The sequence below is a fragment of the Gallus gallus genome, chromosome 5, assembly GCF_016699485.2.
Source record: "Gallus gallus isolate bGalGal1 chromosome 5, bGalGal1.mat.broiler.GRCg7b, whole genome shotgun sequence".
NCBI lineage: Eukaryota > Metazoa > Chordata > Aves > Galliformes > Phasianidae > Gallus > Gallus gallus.
Window position 1 is genome coordinate 23,928,971 of NC_052536.1, and position 19,083 is coordinate 23,948,053.

Here is a 19,083-nt window from a genome sequence, read left to right on the forward strand (position 1 = left end):
CGCCAGCGGCCGCCCTGCCGCTCCCGCCCCGCTCCGGCGACCGTCGAGGAGCGGCGCCCCGGGCGCCCCGGTCCGGTCGTCGCCTTCTGCCCGAGGAACAGCCCCGGGGCGCGGGCGGGAGGGACGGGGCGCGCTCGGGGAACACGTCGAACCCCGCCGCTCCGAGCTCCCGTCGTCGGGGGGGTACGGAGCCGAGCGGCCGGGGCTTTGCCCGGCCCCTCGCGGAGCGCCGGCAGCGGGACTCGAGTGCGGGACCCGAGGGCTCCCGTAGCGCCGGGCTCCGTTTTCCAGAACGGAAAGATGGAAAAGGGGAGGGATCGCCCGCACGCTGACTGACAGTTTACATAATGAGCTCGCGAGGATGCGAGGCAACTATATAAACCGCTCGGAGGGAAGCAAGTTTCCCATTTACCGAGCGCTGCCGGCCCCCGCCGAAGGAGGAGCCGTCCCGACGAGGCGTCCCCGTTCCCAGCCCGAGGGCTCTGGAGTTTATAAAGCGCAGGATTGGCGCCCCGAGGGCACGGCCGCACCTGGATTTACCTCCCGTCCCGCGGGCGGCGCCGCTCTCCGCGCTCGGCGGAGCTTTTGGGGAATACAGAGCGAGCGGCGCGAGGATGAGAGCGCGGCGCGCCTGCGGCCTGACGCTGCTGTTAGTGCTTTTGCAGCAGGTAACGGTCGGAGCGACGGCGAGAGGGGCTGGCGAGGTGTCAGTGGGTGCTGGCCGAGGCGTGACGGGGCTGTGTTGTGTTCCTTTGTGCAGAGCGCGTCCGGCTCCGGCGTCTTCCAGCTGAAGCTGCACGAGTTCGTCAACAGCCGCGGGGCGCTGGCCAGCGGAGAGCCCTGCGCCCCGCACTGCCGCACCTTCTTCCGCGTCTGCCTCAAGCACTTCCAGGCGGTGGTGTCGCCGGGCTCCTGCACCTTCGGCAGCATCATCACCCCGGTGCTGGGGGTCAACTCCTTCAGCATCCGCGACACGGAGCGGTTCGACAGCCCCATCAAGCTGCCCTTTAACTTCACGTGGCCGGTGAGCGGCGCGGGGCGGCGGGCGCGCCCCTCGGCCGAGAGGAGCGGAGCGGCGCGGTGCGGGGCGGTGCGGTGCGGGCGGGGTGCGGGCGCGCCGCGCTGTGCTGTGCTGTGCTGACGCTGCTCTCTGCTCTCTGCCCGCAGGGGACCTTCTCGCTCATCATCCAGGCCTGGCACGCGCCCGCCAATTACCTGCCGCAAGGTGAGCGCCGCGCCCCCGTCCCGAAACGGTTAAGGGCAGCCCGGCCCCGCCGCCCCCGGCTATGATGTTTGCGCGATAATTTCGGGGCCGGCTTTATCCGAGCATCAGGAGTTAGTCCCCAAACGATGCCCGTCAGGGGCCGCTTTGATTCTGTCCCGACCTAATCTCCAACACAATTGCGTTTCCTGCGGTTTATTTTTGGCGTGGGAAAGAAAGGAGCTCAGCGGTGAGAAAGCCGCGAGGCTGCCAAAGAGCCCCGGCCGCCTTTTCCTGTATTTTACACCTTTCTCGAATTCCGCCCTTTGGAAAGGAATAATGGCTTCGGGATGTTTTTCTGACAAGAGAGGAAAAGGATATTCCAGCAGCACTTTGAAAGCCCTCGACGCGGAGCCCCCTCGGCCTGGGCTCGCGGCTCCGGGCCCTCCCTCACACCGACCCCGCTCCGTCCCTCGGGGCAGCGGCGCGCTGAGCCCGCTGCGTTCCCACCGCCCCGCTCCGTCTCCCCTCGCTGCGGCCGGGGCGGCGCGGTGCCCCGCGGCACACACGTGGGTTCCCGGGGTGGGTGGTAGACGTGGTGGTGGCGTTGCCGGCAGCTTGACGCGCTACTCGCTGTCCCGCAGGCTCGCGGCCGCCGCCGGAGGAGTGGCTCATCAGCCAGATGGCCATCCAGCGGTCGCTGGCGGTGGGCGAGGTCTGGTCTCAGGATGTGCAGAGCAGCCCGCTGACCCAGCTACGCTACTCCTACCGCGTGGTCTGCAGCGAGAACTACTATGGAGAGAGCTGCTCGCGCCTCTGCAAGCGCCGCGACGACCGTTTTGGGCACTACGTCTGCGAGGCGGATGGCAGCCTGACCTGCCTGCCCGGCTGGACCGGCGAGTACTGCACCAAGCGTAAGTGCCGCTCCGTGCCGTACCGGTGGTGGCTGCCACGCAAGCTCCCCGGGCCCCACAGCCCATCCGCATAGCAAGGCCTTGGCCGTCTCGCTTCAGTGAGTGCTGGAGGGATCCCCTCGGTGGGCTGTGCTGCCCCTTGTCCTGTGCGCTGTGCAGGCCCGTCCCGCTGGTGTCTTGCACATCTGCTGCAGCTTCCTTAGGCCTTCCTCTAGGCTAACCTAAGCTGCAGCCTTAGACAGGAATGCAAGTCCTTTGCCTTTCCTCTGAGGAAAGGCAAACTCAGGGAGCTGTTCAGTGAAGGTACCCTGAGCCTAAAGTGCATCGTCCCCTGCAGCAAGTGTGTCAGGAGGCCCCATGCTGGATGCGGCGTGTTTGCTTGCGCCCACACAGCGCAGTGCACCTGGTGGAGGCTCGAGCCGTGCTTTCACGCTGACCTTTCCACTCCGTGCCAGGAGATCGAAAGCCGAGGACTTTGCCCCGCTGTTGCTGCAGCTGCCAATGCCATGCTGCACCTCTACACGTAGCAAAGAAACAGCAGAGAAGGGCTCTTGGCTGATATCCCTGAGTCAGTCATACCTATCCCAAGTTACACTGCCAGCAGCTTGTCTGCAGAGGCTTCCACGCTTCTGCTGCCAGCGGTGGGGCAGGCGTTGGTGCTGTCATAGCGGGAATCTGCTGTGGGCTCAGGGCCCTGCTGGGTTCTGCAGCCTTTTGTTAGGGCAAGCACAGCCGCTGCCTCTTGCTGCTTTTTGAGAGAGCTGCAAGAGTTCATGTTTGTTGTGTAAACTGAAAAACCAAGGGACAGCTTGTCAGACGTTGGCTCTCCCTGTTCACTTCCTCCTCCTGCTCCAGAACTCCCCATACTGGGAGTTTTTAGAACAAAGCTTTGGAAGTGCAAAACTGGTTTTCAAAGTATTTTTTTTAGAGCTGGCATTCCCCTTCTACAAGTGTGTTCTGTCATGCCACACGTATTTACCTAAACGTTTCTGCTTTTTTTTCCTGTCCTCTTTGCAGCCATCTGTCTGTCTGGATGTGCCGAACAGAATGGATACTGCACCAAGCCTGGAGAGTGCATGTGAGTAGATGGCAATTGCAATCTGAACTTCAATTAAAACATCAACTTGTAATAGAAGCTTAAACTCTTTTCCACGTCATTAATGCTTTAATTTGATTTTTCTTGTAGCTGTCGTTCTGGTTGGCAAGGCCGCTACTGCGATGAATGCATTCCCCACATAGGCTGCCGCCATGGGACTTGTAAAACACAATGGCAGTGCATATGTGACGAAGGATGGGGTGGCCTCTTCTGTGATCAAGGTTGGTTCTGAGGGCCGTGCTTAGGGCCCTGGGTTGGGTATTCCTCAGTCTGGAACTAAGGAATCTGATCCAGAATTAAATCTCTGTATGGTGCGTGTAGAGAGGTATCATTTTGTACCAAAGCTGTCTCAGACACCACTTCTTAATCTGTAGTAGTTTTGGCTGAAAACAAGCAAGCCTTTTTGGTAGCTGTTGTTTTCAAGGGAAAAACACCACCTGGGTGAGTGGTGAGTGGGCAAGTTTTCTGCTTTCTCAAGCTAAGTTTAATGTATTCCCTGTACAACAATAATAATTTACTAAACAGTTTCCAGCAGCAGTAAACACCATAATTTGGCCTTCCTTATTTTGCATACAAGGAAGTTAACTCATGTGATAAGTCTGGAGCATGAGAGAAAAATCATGTAAGCAAGAATGAAAAGTACAGGTTCCATTTTAAGGTACACCAGACCACTTCCACCTATTCAACCCAGTGAATCACTGAACTGTAGCCAGCTGAGCAGTCATGTCCTCAAGGCCATATATGCACTGCTGGCACTGAGATCATTAAGTACTCAGAGCGAGTCAAGTGTTTGCAAGACATTTATAGGATTAAGATAGGGAGTCTGAATTAAGCAGGAAAAGTAAAGGTGCAGATTTTTTTTGTTGTTGTCGGTAGTTACCTATTAACTAATTGTATTTCCATTACTCTGGCATTTATAGTGCTTATAAAGATTCTCTACTCATGTCGTATGGACTTGTGTGCTTAACCTCTGCCTCAAATTGAAAGGGAAAATAAAAACAACCATCTAGTTTGGCAGAGTATTTAGACAGTTTAAACTAATAACATTCATAACAACAGAACACAGTAAATAAACAATAAAATATTTCCAATGTTTGTTTAAATCTCCTAAGCCTAAATACTTCTGTTTCCTTCCTGCCTTCCCAGAATGTGCCTTGGAGCACACCTTGCAGTGACAGGGCTAGCTCTTCTGCTATGTGACACATTGTGCACGGTGTCTGTAATGCCTCAGTATCCTTCTGAGAAAATACATGGAGTACATTTTCCACATTGGCATCATTACGGCTAATGGGATTATGCCCACAAAAAAGGGAGAGTGTACCAAAGCACTGAGAAAGATAAGTTTCTCAAAATTGAGAGCTCGATTAGCAGACGTGTAAAACTCGTAACAGTCTCAAACATCTGATTAGAACTGATGGTAACCTGGATAAGAATCTCCAGTATTTCAATTAGTGGCAGAATTGAAGACTTCATTTAAAACTCTTTGTTGATCAAGGTGTTTTTGTATGAATGTCTCTTGCCAGCTGTCAGAAGCTCTTTCCTCTAACACCCGGTGTCTTTGCAGATCTGAACTACTGCACTCACCACAGACCATGCAAAAACGGAGCAACTTGCATGAACACCGGCCAGGGCAGCTATACGTGTTCATGCAAACCTGGCTTTACTGGTGTTGACTGCGAACACGAGATCAGCGAGTGTGACAGCAATCCCTGTAGGAACGGCGGTAGTTGCACGGTAAGGGCATTTTAAATGTAAAGTCTTTGTGTGAAGCAAGCCCCAGTATACCTTTTCAGAAATGGTTTTGTAACAACATAATGGGAATTCGATAGTACACAGGTTCATTACTGACTCTCACAACTATCATTCTGAACCCTTCCCTGGACGTGTCGGGGGAGGAAGTCTGTTACAGGAGGAGATGTATCATCTAGATTAGAACGAGTCAACTGATCCTTAGGTTTCTGTGGCAGCCATTATGAGACCTTGGCAAGATCCAAGGCTTGTGAGGGAGTGCATCCGTAAAATAAAAGAATAAATAAGCTTCCCAAATCGAGGTTCATAAAGAAATGTGCTAAGTCTATATTTTAATAGCAAGGAAAAGAAAATGTCTTCTTTCAGCTATGGGACTGCAGCATTAATTGATAGAAGGGCAGTCAGATGAAACACCTTCTGTGAAATGAAGTTCTGTATTTTCAGTTTTCTCGTGTTTCTGTGTATTTTCAGACCCAGTCAACGACTGATCCTACCCGCTGATAAAGACTGATAGCTTATAGATATCAGATGTAATCTGATGCATGTTTTGGTTAAAGCTAATGCTCCAAGACCCTAACTCCCTTCCCTCAAGGCCTTGGATATGTATTGCTTATAAAGAGACAACTTTTGTTGTAGCCTAAGTGGTGGGATTTCTCCATGGCAAAGCAAAATAAAGGGCAGGGGGAGGGAGGCTCTCATGGGGAGGATAGGTGTCCTGAATGCAGCTGTGTAGGTTGGCATATGTCATTCTGCTCTAGAAGGACACTGGAGATCCCATTAGACAGTAGTGGCATTAGTTGTGTTTTTGCCTGGTTGCCTCTAGGCTCCCTACAACTGTATCTGCTCCGCTCGTACAGTTGCATGATTACTCCTATGTGCCAAATACAGCCAGTTCACAGCCCTGTCCCCCACAATCCAACTTGCAGTTATTCACTCCACAAATGCCACTTTTGCCACATCCAAGTGTGAATGAAGCGGGACAGAACAGCACTCGCTGCGGACCAAAAAGAAACACACTCACAATTTGTTTGGTGGCATCAAATAACAGCCTAACGTTGTGTTTTGCAGGATATGGAGAATGGCTATCGCTGCGTCTGCCCCCCTGGCTACTATGGAGCTCACTGTGAGCACAGTGCTTTGACGTGTATCGATTCTCCGTGCTTCAATGGAGGCACATGCTTGGAAAAAGAACAAGGGGCCAGCTACACTTGTGTTTGCCCTTTTGGTTTCACAGGGTCAAACTGCGAAAAAAAAGTGGACAGGTGCACAAGCAACCCATGTGCAAATGGTGAGTCTTTTCTATCAAAAAGTCTCATGGCTTCTTCACTTGTTTGTGCTTTTCAGTGCAGAAGTGATAGAAATCCAATCTGACCTCTACACTTCCTCTAATACATTAATCCCTCTCCCTCAGCGTATTCCACATCTATCCTAATTTTGGTCTCTTGTGGGGGACTTTCGCTGGCATTTTCTATGTAAGAAAACAATGCATAAGCTTTATCATGGAATGGGAAAGCATTAAACCAACATTACATGCTTAGAAGTGGCATGGTTTTAAGGGGTGATAGATAAGCTAGAAGGAAGTTTCAGATGCGTGGCTGTTTTGTGAAATAATCTCCCTCTTCTTGAGGTAGTATGTAATGCTTATGGGGTGGGAAACACATTGCATACTGATTTCTTTTTTACTTTTTTTCCTCAGATGGTAATTGCTTTTACCTTGGTCAGATTCGTGTGTGTCGTTGTCGGGCTGGCTTCTCTGGTCAGAAATGTGAGATTAACATCAATGACTGTGCCAGGAGCCCATGTTCCAACGGGGGAACTTGTCATGACCTGATCAATGACTACACCTGCACGTGCTTGCCAGGCTATAGCGGCAGGAACTGTGACATCAAAACCAGAGATGAATGTGCTTCTGGGCCATGTGAGAATGGAGGCACGTGCTACAGTGGACTTTATAGTGCCAACTTTGTCTGCTACTGTCCTTCTGGCTTCATGGGCAGCCGTTGTGAATTACCAGTTTATTCAGTGCCCATCACACTTCCTCCTAAACCAGTCCCCTGGATTGCTATATCCATGGGAGTGGGGCTGGTGGCTTTGCTCATACTGTTCTGCATGATAGCGATGGTCATCAGGCAGATGAGGATGCAACCACAGCAGGACTTGGAGACGATGAACAACCTGTCTGACTTCCAGAAGGACAATCTCATTCCAGCTTCCCAGCTCAAGAACACCAATAAAAATAAAGACCTCGAAGTGGACTGTGGGCTGGAGAAGTCAAACTATAAACCCAAGAATCATAAACTGGACTACAATCTGGTAAAAGATCTGACGAGTAGAGGGACACAGGAAGATAAATATTACAAAAGTGAAAAGTGTTTAGGAGAGAAGTCTCCACTCCGACTACACAGGTGAGAATTTAGCCTTCCTTGTAGCCTTTGTAAGCCCCTCACCTTCATACTGGCCTAGACGCAGATGAGAAAACGGGGGGGGGGGGAAATAACTCGGGGAGAGAACATACAAAACAAACCAGAGCAAAGGCAGGAATTCTGAACTGAAGGATGAGTGTCATGGCCAAGTAGAAAGTTTGTGCACAGTCTGCTGGTAACACAAGTGCTGTGAAGGGGAACAAGAGTGACTAGCCCAGTGATGAAAGTGAGAAGTATGTTTCCTTGCTCAGTAAATCACAGAGGAGCGATGCTACAGCAAACAGTGATTTTAAAAATGAGTATTTTGCTTATTAAGAAGGCAAAATTTTCTTTCTGAGAAGAAGATTAGAGTGAAAATAACTTCTCTTCAAAAAAAAAAAAGGGCAGCTATCCATTGGCTCATCTATATTCTGCTATGTGTACTGAAAGTCTTGCCTGGGTTCCGCTCGTGACTGCTGTGCACTGAGGGATCTGAGGAGTACCTGACTAAATTGGGCATAGCAGAAATCTAGCAAGACAGTTGCTATTCCTCACTTTCACTTCCCTAAAGTAATGTCCTGCTATCATATAGAACATGTGAAACTTCATCCTTTGTCCTCCCCTCCCTCACCTCCACAGCTATCTTGTTCCACCTCTACATATTCATGGTAGCATTTCAGAGCCAGGCGTGTTAGAAGTCAAATAACACCTTTTTTCTCTCTGCCCTGCTTTAGTGAAAAGCCGGAATGTAGAATATCAGCGATATGTTCTCCAAGGGATTCAATGTACCAGTCCGTCTTTGTGATAACAGAAGAAAGGAATGAGTGCATCATAGCCACAGAGGTAAGCAAGCATCTCATCTCTTCCATGGCATGCAGGAGTGCCCAGAACAGAACATACAGTGGGGGGGGGAAAGGAAAGGAATAAGGAAATGAACAGTCCTGATTTTATTAAACCAGAGATTCTGCATTTAGATAAGTCAGTGGGAGATGAAAGCACTGAATGTCAGCCCATAAGGATTCAAGATATCATAGGAAGGATTATTTCCTCTTACATAGTTAGCAAACAAAAAAAATCGAAGTAATAACAGTTCATGGGCCCACTGATGTAAAGCTGTGCATTTCCTTTTTTTTCACCCCCATTACTATAATAGATAATCTGTGTTCAGTGAAAACAAGCAAGGCTTTCCAGCAGAATATGGAAGGTATTTGAGTGTGTTAGTGGATAGGCAGAACAGCCATTTAGTAAGTCTGTGATAAGACATGGAAAGAAATTTTAACTTCCTGGCATTCAAGCTCTAGCTACAAATTCATGGCTGTAACAGAATTGAATGATGTTTCTTAAGTTATCTAGATGTTGATGTTATTTTGAAAAGGCAGAGAACAGTACGCAAGTAGGAAGTGTCCAGCAGTGAATAAAGACTTTAAAAAGTAGCTATTGAAGATCCAGCTGGTTCCAAAAGGATTGCAGATCCTTTAGAGAAAGGCCCAAAGCGAAGTTAAAGGCAATTTATCACAAACCAATACCTGTCTCTTTCAGCGTAGTCACCATTAGTGCTAGATTCAATTAGAGACTCCATGGAGAAGCTTGCTGTGCCACATAGCAGCGACCTGTGGAGTCAGATCTGCAGGATTCTGTCTCCCTTGCCAGGGTGGATATCAGATTTCTGCCTGAAGGCAAGCCGGAATATAAGTCAACCAACAATATTAAAAGTTTAACAGAAAGGATTTTCAAAGATATGATAGTTAGATGCTTCATTCCCATTAGCAGACCCAAATACCGTATCTTCCTTTTGAAGATCTTGCTGACAATAGCTGGATTTATATATCAGTTTCCCCTAGAAGTATTTTAATTTCAGAATGGCAGACCCTGAAACTTTTCTCCAAAGCACACAAACTATCCAGTTGTACCATATGCCACTTACAGAGACATTGTGTTAAACACCCAGATTTGTAAGACTTATCCTAGGCGTTCCTTCCCTCACTTGAGGTAGGGAAGGCTACTCATCATACAGATGAGTTGTTTGATTATTCTCTCTGGATGCAGGCAAAACCAATGAATATTGATAGCTAAAATGCAGTATTGTCTGGCTTATGTTACTTTGGTTTGACACTATACTACAACTATAATTTGTTAGTTCTGCTGTATTCTGTGTTTCCTTCTCATTCCTCAAATTCTTTCTTACCCTGACAGGTATAAGACTGAAGATCAGCCCGTTTGCACCTCAGATTTGGTAATGCCAGTAGATGGACGTTCCTGCTGCATTGTTTACAATTCAGAACTGGATTGGACTGTTTGTAATTACATGCAACTTGCTGCTCTCAGGTGGAGGATGGAACTGGGTGAACTGGACAGACTGTGAATTTACTGAAAGATGCAATAGACCTATTCATTTTTACTGCCCTTGTTTGACATTGGATGCCAGAAATCTCACTGGCTATAGAAGAGGGGAGGCAGAGGGAAGAGAGAGGGGTTAAACATGTTAACTTTTGATTTGCTTTTGAAAGATACTGAGGCCAATTCCTCATGGACAGACCTGTGGCTTTCCAGAACTTTGGTATGGGAGGTGCTGGTAGGTGAGGAGGCACTTAACTATCACAGATGTTGCCGTGGAAGGTGTGAAGAAAGGCGTATTGCTATGCAGATAATGGATACAGTATAAATGAGGTCTCAACTTTGTTTTTTATGGGTTTAAAAGTGCCTAAAATCTGTCAAGAGAATCTTACAAGCCCAAACAGAGACTTGACTGCTCTTCTCGCAGTTACCTGAGCAGTATTGGGCAGGGGTGATTGATACTTCCTGCTACACGTCCATTTGCATCTCTTCTCTCCTGCTGCATGTACTGGAGATGACTCAAAGGGCAAGAGGAGGAAGGAAAGAGGGGGACTGAATTTACATGTCATCGCATTTGGTGATGCTTTGGAGAACTGATTGACCCAAGCCACAACATGGGACAGGACTTTCCTGGATTTAAGCATTTCAGAAGGGAAAGATGTGATAAGGAATGTCTACTGCCTGTTTCCCATTGATAATGAGGAGAGACGTGATCCCAATCCTCTGTAAAGCCTTACATTTGCGTTTAAAATCAATCAGCTCCTAGAACCGTGTATGTGCTGAACTGTCTCAGCTGTTCTCACGCCCTTTGCACTACCAGCGATTGTGAACAGACATTCTTCTTTTTCCTTCCTCATTCTCTCCCTCGGCCCCCTTCTTATGACACAGATTTGGGGGTTTACGGTGTGTTTCTGACTTAGGCGCCACCTTCTTCTGCAAATGGTCTCAAAGTTGCAGCTGTTAATTTCCAAAGGAGAAGCAGCAGTGTCATCCCCCTATCTCTCCATCTGGTTGCAAATTGCCGATTCTGTCCTTCATCCTGGTTCCAAGTGTCCAATATCAAAGCACCCACCGAGATGCCCTCTGCCAAGACAGGTGGAGAATAGAGTCAGAAGGTTCTAGGTTTGTCCTGTTTCTTTCACACCTGCCCACTGCTACAGGGGAAAGGGGAAGACTGCCCTGGACAGCAGAGGCCCGCAGAAGCGCTTACCAAGCATCGACAGCAATAATATTGGACACTCCAGTGGAAAGTGTTGTGACAGTAATGAGATGAGACTGTGCGGTGGGGCAGAATGAGGAAGGAGGAAACAAGATCTCTTTGAAGAAACCTGCATCGTACCATCTCTTGGACAGTGATATCTCTGCCTTGTAAATCCTGTTGGACTAGCCCACCTACTGCCTTGAACTGTGCAGACAAGACACCTTTGTAATGTCCACTACTGACCTTCTGCTCTGACCGTGTAGGACCATTTGGAAGATGACCTTCAGAAATCAATAATATGGGTTTTAGTTCGTCTGTTTTGTAGTTTATTCTGAAGACTAGTATTTCAGTAATTTAAAAAAAAAAATCAGAAGCACTGAACTTTCTACGTTTTATAACATTATTTTGTATATAATGTATATTTATAATCAAAACAGAAGTGTAAATATGTTTATTACTTCTCATGTAATGTTTTTAATGTGATGACAAAGTTTGAATTTTATTTTTTTTTTTTTCAAGCAATGAAAATACTTTCCTGCTACTGTGGAGTTCATTGTGATTTGTCCTTTTACACTTCAGATTCCATGATTTTGTGGCAGCCAAAGTTACCTACAGCCCCAGAAGTGAGCTTGTCCACCCATTCCTTGCAGGCAGCCCCACATTTCATTTTGCACACCAGCTGCTTTGTTGACAGCAATCAGTGGTTATCAAAGTTGTTCAGCTGAGTAGTGTTCATCTGAGAAACATTCTTTATACCATACTATGTAATATTTAAGTCATAAACATATATGATTTAAATGTTATATATGATTTAAGTGTTTACGTGTGTGTGTATTTATACACACACACCCATATATATACATATTCTCTTGCCCTAGAGTGGGATTGAGCTGTCAGGAAAGCTACTTCTGCTAATGCTTCTCTCCTTGACAACTTAGGGCATGGAAGATACAGATTTGATCCCATCTCAGGGTACTGGCTTTAGGTTCACAGACAGAGCAATATTAATTTTTTTGGAAGTCCTTTTCTGCAGATACTTTCACTAAGACCCAAGTTTCACCCTGCTCAGCATCTACATCTACACTTGCAGCACTGTACCCCTGTTTGAGTGGGATTTGTCTTTTGCTGATGGGACTGGAAGGAGTTTCAGACCTTTTCCTCCTGCCTTGCCTATGCTACACCCAACAGCAGTGTCCTCCCCAGCTACCACAGAGTCATTATCCTCCCCAGCCCTTATGGAGGATGTTTCCACAAGAAGTGTAAAAAACCATGCTTGTATGAAAAACTCCCCGCAAGCGTATTAGCCTTTGAAACACATACATTTACAGACAATTAGATCTCGCACTAGATCAGCTAGGTGCAGCGCAGCCAACATCTGAACACACAAAAGCAAGAAGTGTAAGAACAGGAAACCACTGCTGCTCTATTTAAAAACCAGTTATCTTTTTTTCTGTCTTTGACGAAATGCCAGAAGAGCATCTTAGCATCGGATTCCCTGCTTATCTTCCCCAAAATAAAATCTAACCAAAACTTGCTGGTTTAAAAAGCAAAACAAACAAAAAACCAATCCGCAGACATGAACAGAAGATCCACAACAACTTATTTCTACTTTCTCATTAAAATGCTGCAAATAATGGCTCACGAGGATCCTTCTGAGTGTATCGCTAAGGTTACATCAATGCTATTTTCTTTGGATGGCTTTTGTTTCTCCCTCCTAGTTCTTTTCTTAGCAAAATTAACTTTCAAATCCCGATCAATTTCCCTGGCTACCATAAAAATAAACTTACGATGAAACTCAGAAATAAAAAGCCACCTCCCCCTCCCCAAACATTCACCCTGTAGAGCAAATTATGAAAAACAAGCCATTGACAAAAAGCCGAGCAGATGCTCCCTGCTTGCAGTCCTTCCTCGGCAATGTGAAATAAACCCAACAGATGCCTCTCTTAATTGAGCACATGGATTACATACACACATGCACTCTGTCCTGCTTAAAACAAAACACACACAAAAATCAAACGGGAAAACAGCCAGAGAACTCTTCCCAAAGCCCCGGCAAGCAGGAATGCTAAGACCAAAAAAGACTCCTCTCTTCCTGCCTGAAATAAGACAGGAAACCGTATCTATAGGCAGAAGGGAGTTGAAATCCATTAAAAGTAGTGGACCTGATTATGTAGATCCCACAGGGTAAAGCAGGTACAACACATGCCTTTGTGTATCCACACAGGACAGAAGGGGGAAAAAAAAAAGCTGGAGTTTACAAGGAAATCTGTGAATATTTACTGGAGGCAGTACTGCACCACACAGCTACCAGAATAGATCACAGATCCTACACAGGAAAAACAGGAGCTGTGCCTGCTTCCACACAGGAGGAGATGGAAAGCATATGTGAATCTATGCACGTGTGCACATCCCCAACTCCTTGCCAAAGAAATTACAAGCAAACTAGCTGAACACATATCATGACCTGGATTTAACCCACAACTCCGGCCAGAAGTTCTCCCAGCAGGGCGCTGTGCACTGCCTGCCCTCCAGGTGAGAACATACACGTACACTGGGAGCAGCTCCGGGTCCTCCTGGGCTGCCAGGGCTCACCTGGGCTTCAGAGACTCCCCCTGAGGGCTACGGATGATGCCAGGACCATAAATGCACCGACAAACAATGCCTTATAGACTTCCCAGAGCCAACTATGGGCTCTGACTGACTCCTCTTAGGACAATTTGCCCTAACCATGGCGTGAGTATGGATTTGGCTTGAGGACAGCACCTAAACTTTTTTCCAGATTTAAAAGACCACCCAAACTCACTTAAAAACAATGTGAAGAAGCAACAATCACGAGATCAGAATCCTGACTCAGAGAAACTTTGGTGTTTGTTTCTGTTATAACGCAACAGAAACTATTTCTCAGCTGTAGACAGAGCCCAGTTCCAGGGCCAGGCATTGTTGTACTTTCAGCTCCAGCCCTGCATCATTTACCTCTCCGAGCTGTTCTCTTATAGGGGGAAACAGCCGCCGGGATAAACCCGTAACTATAGCACCCACTGGTGCTGAGACAACACGCAGCAGCACAGCACCGACAACGCAGCACACGGCAGGGACTTTAATCAGCTTAAAAGAGGGATGCTTGCAGAAATTATGCTCGATACAGGACCTGTCTGAGATGGGATACAATGCAAAGCACATTTCATCTCGCACAGTACTTGTCCAGCGGCAGCACTCAGCCTTGGCGAGCTGCAGAGAGAGGCTGAATTGGCCACAGTGCAATTGCAAACATCCAGTCCAGCAGATAATGCAATTTCTGTGAAAACACAGTTCGAATACTTGCACTGCTTCTCAGTCTTTCTTCATTCACTCATGCATAGCAAGCTGCGAATAAACCTGTAGTACAGCGGCTTAAGGGAAAGTAATCCGTTTACCTGTCATTCCCTAATCTTGCATACCCGATCCACAAATACACACCGACTTTACAAAGCAGATGAGGCACTCCCAGCACATTTTGCTCACAATCCAAATTCCAGTTGCGGAGCACTGACATAATTCAGTGACCCTTTGCCACAGTTCACTGTTTTCACAACTTTATTTTATGGCCTCTCTGGACAGTCAGCACCAAGCTCTCCCACCCTGCTCCACGCTCTCTCTGCTAAAGTTTTGCCAGCTCAGCTCCCGAAGCCCACAGGCAATGACCTGCCGCTTTCCTGGCCAGAGACATCCAAAGCAGTGAGATTTGTCCCCAGTCACTCTCCCACCTGCTCTAACCGTGCTTACTCTGCTCCCACACGAGGTCTGGGCAGCGCTGTGACTCAGCTCCATAAAACCACCCTTCCTCTGCCTCCTCTCTCTGCAGCAGTATCACCACAGCCATCTGCACCCCTTATCCTGTGCGTGGCCCTTTTCTGCAGCACTGCCGCCTACTATGCTGCAGATTTAGGACAAGACTCTCTCCAATTCATGTGTGTAGAGGAATAATTTAAGGCATTAGATCAACTGTTGCATGCATAGCATTTGGTTCTGGAGACCAACATGTGCTTTCTCTCCTGCCCTTTAAAATCCTGACGGCAAAGTATCACCTTCCCACAGGTGCCCCCTTCTCCGAGGAGAGCTCAGCTGCCTCCTCCAGTTCACAGTTCAGCACTTAGGGAGACACAATGGAGAAGAGACACAAAGTTGATCTCCATACAAGGTACACCCAGTAATCACTGCCACCCAGAGAGCTTCTCTGCCTTCCAGCGACCCACCGTGAGCTGCTTGCAGGCTTTGTGTGGCTCTCCAAGCTGCTGGAGTGCAGCCCTGGGCAGGAAGAAACCAAGGAAGTTTTCAAATGCAGGGCAAAGAGCTGGCTGGAAAATAACTTCTGCTCCCCGAGCCTCTATCTCAACATCTTCCTGCGATTACTATGTACGTATGAGAGGGGAGACCTGCAAGCTAAGGGCTAAAACCTTCTTTATGTCCTCTATGAGCTGTGTCGTCTTTCCTCCTCCCAGTGGCGGGGACGGCGGCTCAGCCTTCCCCTAACTGCGCAGCTGACCCAGCCTGCAGGCTGCTCTGCAGGACAGCCCTAAGGTGCAGAACGGCACCTTGTTCACACCTGTGTTTTGCAAATAGATAAAAAGCGTGCAGTTTAAGGAGAGGCTGTCGTTGATGGCATTTTTTATCTGTGCTTTATGGCTTATTTGTTGAGTTGTTGCTGGCTTTACAGCGGTTTGTTGATTATGCTCTTAAACAACTGTCTGGAAGGTCAGAGAGGCACCACGTTTGTTTTTATAAATTAAATTAAACCAACTCATATTTAACATCCAAACAGATCTGGTGAGAGTTAGGCTTACAGCTGGAGAGCCCTCACCAGCCAGAACAGGACCTGACCATTCCCAGCACCGTGCAGCTCCCTGCACTCAAACACATGGCTCCCATGATGGTTTGTGAGCAGGGCTGCCGAGGCCAAAACTCCTGGTACAAATATGAATCGTTATGCATTCGAGGTTAATATTCTATTAACGCTGTTTAATATTTGCCTCGCATTTTCTGCTTTGGCAGAAAACGCCAAAGCATTTTTGTTTGCACTTGCTTGTTCTCTGGAAGACTGCCAGCAAAGATGCACAAGGGAATCTGAACAAAATATATTATGAAAACAACAACAACGAAACAATAGAAGTATGATAACTGCAGGAGAAACGGCCCTGCTCTAAATCACCTCTTTCAATTCGGACACCAGGTCCTGGTGCTAGCTCTTCAACAGCTCCTCCTACTCCTACATTTCCTTGTGCCGAAGCAGCTCTTGCCTTCCTCCAAACCACTTCTTTCATGAAGTTTTTATGCTGATTTTCAGCATAGTAATGGTATTTAAGTCTTGTTGTAAGCTGCTTAGGAGGAAGTTTCTGAAGGTCTGCAAAACACTGGATGTAATTACGCTGCAGGACAAGATTTCTGGAGCTCACTTACTTACCTCCCCATAAAAGGTAAAAATGTGCTTTGTAATTACAAAAAGCTGTTTTTTTCCAGTGAGACAGCATGGGTAAGGCATGCTTAAAACAGATCTATTTCATCCCATATGAGACCTTCCACAATCTGGCGACTTCAGCTGATTTGGATTCGCGTGGAGCAAGTTCCCCATCCCCTCAATACAGCCATCCAAACACAAAACTTCTACATCAGGCCAACCACGCTTCTAGATCAAGCCAAGCATACAGAATTTCTATGGGGTTTGTGGAGAAAGGCAGATACCTTCAGCTCTGCCCCATGGAGAGGCAGCTGAAATAACAGGGCGACTCTGGAAGGATGAGCACCACTAACTGACAGCTGATGGCCACGACGGAGCGGGCTGTGCGGGACACATCTTTATGGCTGCATTTTCAGCTGGACACCCATCCCGTGTCCTTCAGAAGCCTCCCTTCAGCTCCCCTCTGCTCCCGACGCACACGATGGAGTTAACGACACCAATGCGCCTCCAGAGGATGTTGTGAGGATTCATTCATATCTTTCAGATTCCTCGGGAAGAGCAGCTGCGGAAGTGCAAATTATCGTTTACCGTTCCCATCTTATTGTTTAAATAGCAGCTCAGTGTAAACACTATCTGGGAAAGCAAAACAGCCGTGTGTGAGTGTGTGGGGCCGAATCGCTCCCTCCTCCGGCACCCGCGCTGAGGAGCGCTTTCCTTGCACTCGGGCCCAAAGCGGGCGCATTGTGCTTCCATGGCCGCTTCCTGTTTGTCACCTCGTGACATCATTTCCTGCTTCCTGCCTGATTACAGCTGTGCCAACTGTTTTCCTCAGGCCTCGACCAGCTTCCCACCGCCCCCCTTTTCTTCCCAAGCAGAAACACGGCAATAAACACCAGCCCTGGCACAGCCGCGCCACCCCCGTTAACCTCCCTGCTGCCACAGCTCCCAGCAGGGAAACCAAACTAGGAGTGGATGGTTGTTATGTGCCAGCAACGGCCACCACGTAGCTGGCCACGCCATTGACGCCTCCAGCGAGGCGGCCCCACGTGAGGCTGCCCACATGCTCGCCCGTCGAGGTCGACGGGGTCTGGGGATGCGGTGTGGGGATGGGGCCGGGCAGGCCTCGCCACCACGTCCTACCACTGCGGCCCCGGCCGGACCGAAGCACGGCCAGCCCCGAGCAGCAGCGGCGCTTCCCCGCAGGCCCGGCGCGGCCGGCAGGGGGCGCCCCGGCAGCGCGGCCCGCCCGCGTCAGCGCGGTCCCTGCGACAGAGGCTCTGTGTTTACCACCCCTGCGGCTGAAAGCCTTCCCCGGACAACAGGGGAAACTTGCGCGGTGGCAAGCAAGAACCCTGCGGTTTTTAAGGCCTGGGGGACAGGGATGTGGAAGCGCTACATAAGGGCTCCTCAGTAAGACAGGCGCTGTGCCTCATGATTCACTCCGCAGGCCGGCTGGACGCTGCACTGGTGCTCCTGCATTTTCCTTGTGGTTTGCAAGGATCTCTTTGCAAGGCCCTCTCACCTAAAGTGCTTTCTAAGTAGAAGGTGATGTGGCATGTACTGCCAGCAAGGCACAAAATGCATTAATGAAGGCAGACTGCATACTGCTAAGCAGAGGTGGTGTTCTGAACGGCACGGTGAAGGGCAACCTTCCATAGAACAGAAGATACATCAGTAGAGGGTTTGGTCTGGGAAATCAGAGAGATGCTTTAACAACATGGTCGGGGAAGGGATGCTCTGTGTTGGCAATGCAGGTGGGAGGCCGAGGGAGACTGCTTCTGCCTTTGTGAGTTCTCATCTGCTGTGTACAAATGCATCTTTAACTTTTGCTTGCGTGTCCACCTGCAGATAGCCAGTGAGCCTGGTGCTGCCAAAGCTCAGAGCCTGTGGGGGAGAGCTCAGAGCAGCTCAGTGACCAAGCTGCTGCCTGAAGCTTGAGCAGATTGAAGCTTAGCAGGATGCCAGCACATGGCATCTGGCTGGCACTTTATCGTCTTACATCTCACCTACCACAGACAAAACAAAGCAAAAATCACCACCGCCACAACAAAAAGCACCTCTGTTCCTTCACCTTCTGCCTGCCTTGTCTAAATACTCAAAGCTATTTGAGGAAGGAACTATTCTTTGCTGCAGCATACACAGTACTCAGGTGCATCTGAACCACAGCACAGGAAAGAAGCTGGACATCCTGAACTACAGAATGAAGACGAAGTGGCCATAGCTGTTGAAATGAAAGCTGATTTCCCAAGCTGACCCTAAATGAATGTGACAAATATATGCTTTTACTACTAAAGCATCAGGTAATAAGACTGTACCGGTGATTCCAGAGCAATATAGAGCTTTATGTCTATTCTATTTGTGCAGTGTTGTCAGAAATCTGAGTGAGCAAGGGTAGCAGGGCACATTCTGTTCATTAACTGCATTACAGGCTATCCCACCACACATAACTGTGGTGCACATTGCTGGGAACAGGCAGGAGAGAAACAGATCATACCGTGCTAATCCAAACTGGCAGCACGTGGGAGTGGGTGAGGGTTCTGGTGCTGAAGGAGTGCTTCATTGTGTTCCAGCTATGACACACAGATTTTATCCTTGGAATGCCAAGAGGCTTTGTCTGTGCTGGAGGGCAGGGAGAGTAGTGGGAAAGGGCAGTAAGTATTTGCAAAGATCCATAAGCTTCATACATGCACACTCAGAGTTCTTCTGGAGCCAGAAAAACAACTTTTCTAAGCAACACTGTAAGCTGGTAGAAGTC

At 48.4% G+C, this 19,083-nt stretch overlaps 1 protein-coding gene across 2 annotated transcripts; it reads left to right on the top strand.

Annotated features, from left to right (window-relative positions):
* The first annotated feature begins 216 nt into the window (after nt 1-216).
* Nucleotides 217-11,438, top strand: DLL4 (delta like canonical Notch ligand 4). 2 transcript variants are annotated; one of them, XM_004941616.5, is made up of 11 exons: nt 404-668; nt 761-1,024; nt 1,168-1,225; nt 1,846-2,115; nt 3,133-3,193; nt 3,302-3,432; nt 4,776-4,945; nt 6,029-6,248; nt 6,657-7,365; nt 8,097-8,205; nt 9,556-11,438. In XM_004941616.5, the coding sequence occupies exons 1-11, from the start codon at nt 615-617 to the stop codon at nt 9,559-9,561; spliced, it is 2,052 nt and encodes a 683-aa protein (XP_004941673.1). In that variant the 5' UTR covers nt 404-614; the 3' UTR covers nt 9,562-11,438. The 2 variants fall into 2 exon arrangements, with proteins under 2 accessions (XP_421132.2, XP_004941673.1); XM_421132.8 differs by having other exon boundaries at nt 217-1,024.
* The last annotated feature ends 7,645 nt before the right edge of the window (nt 11,439-19,083 follow it).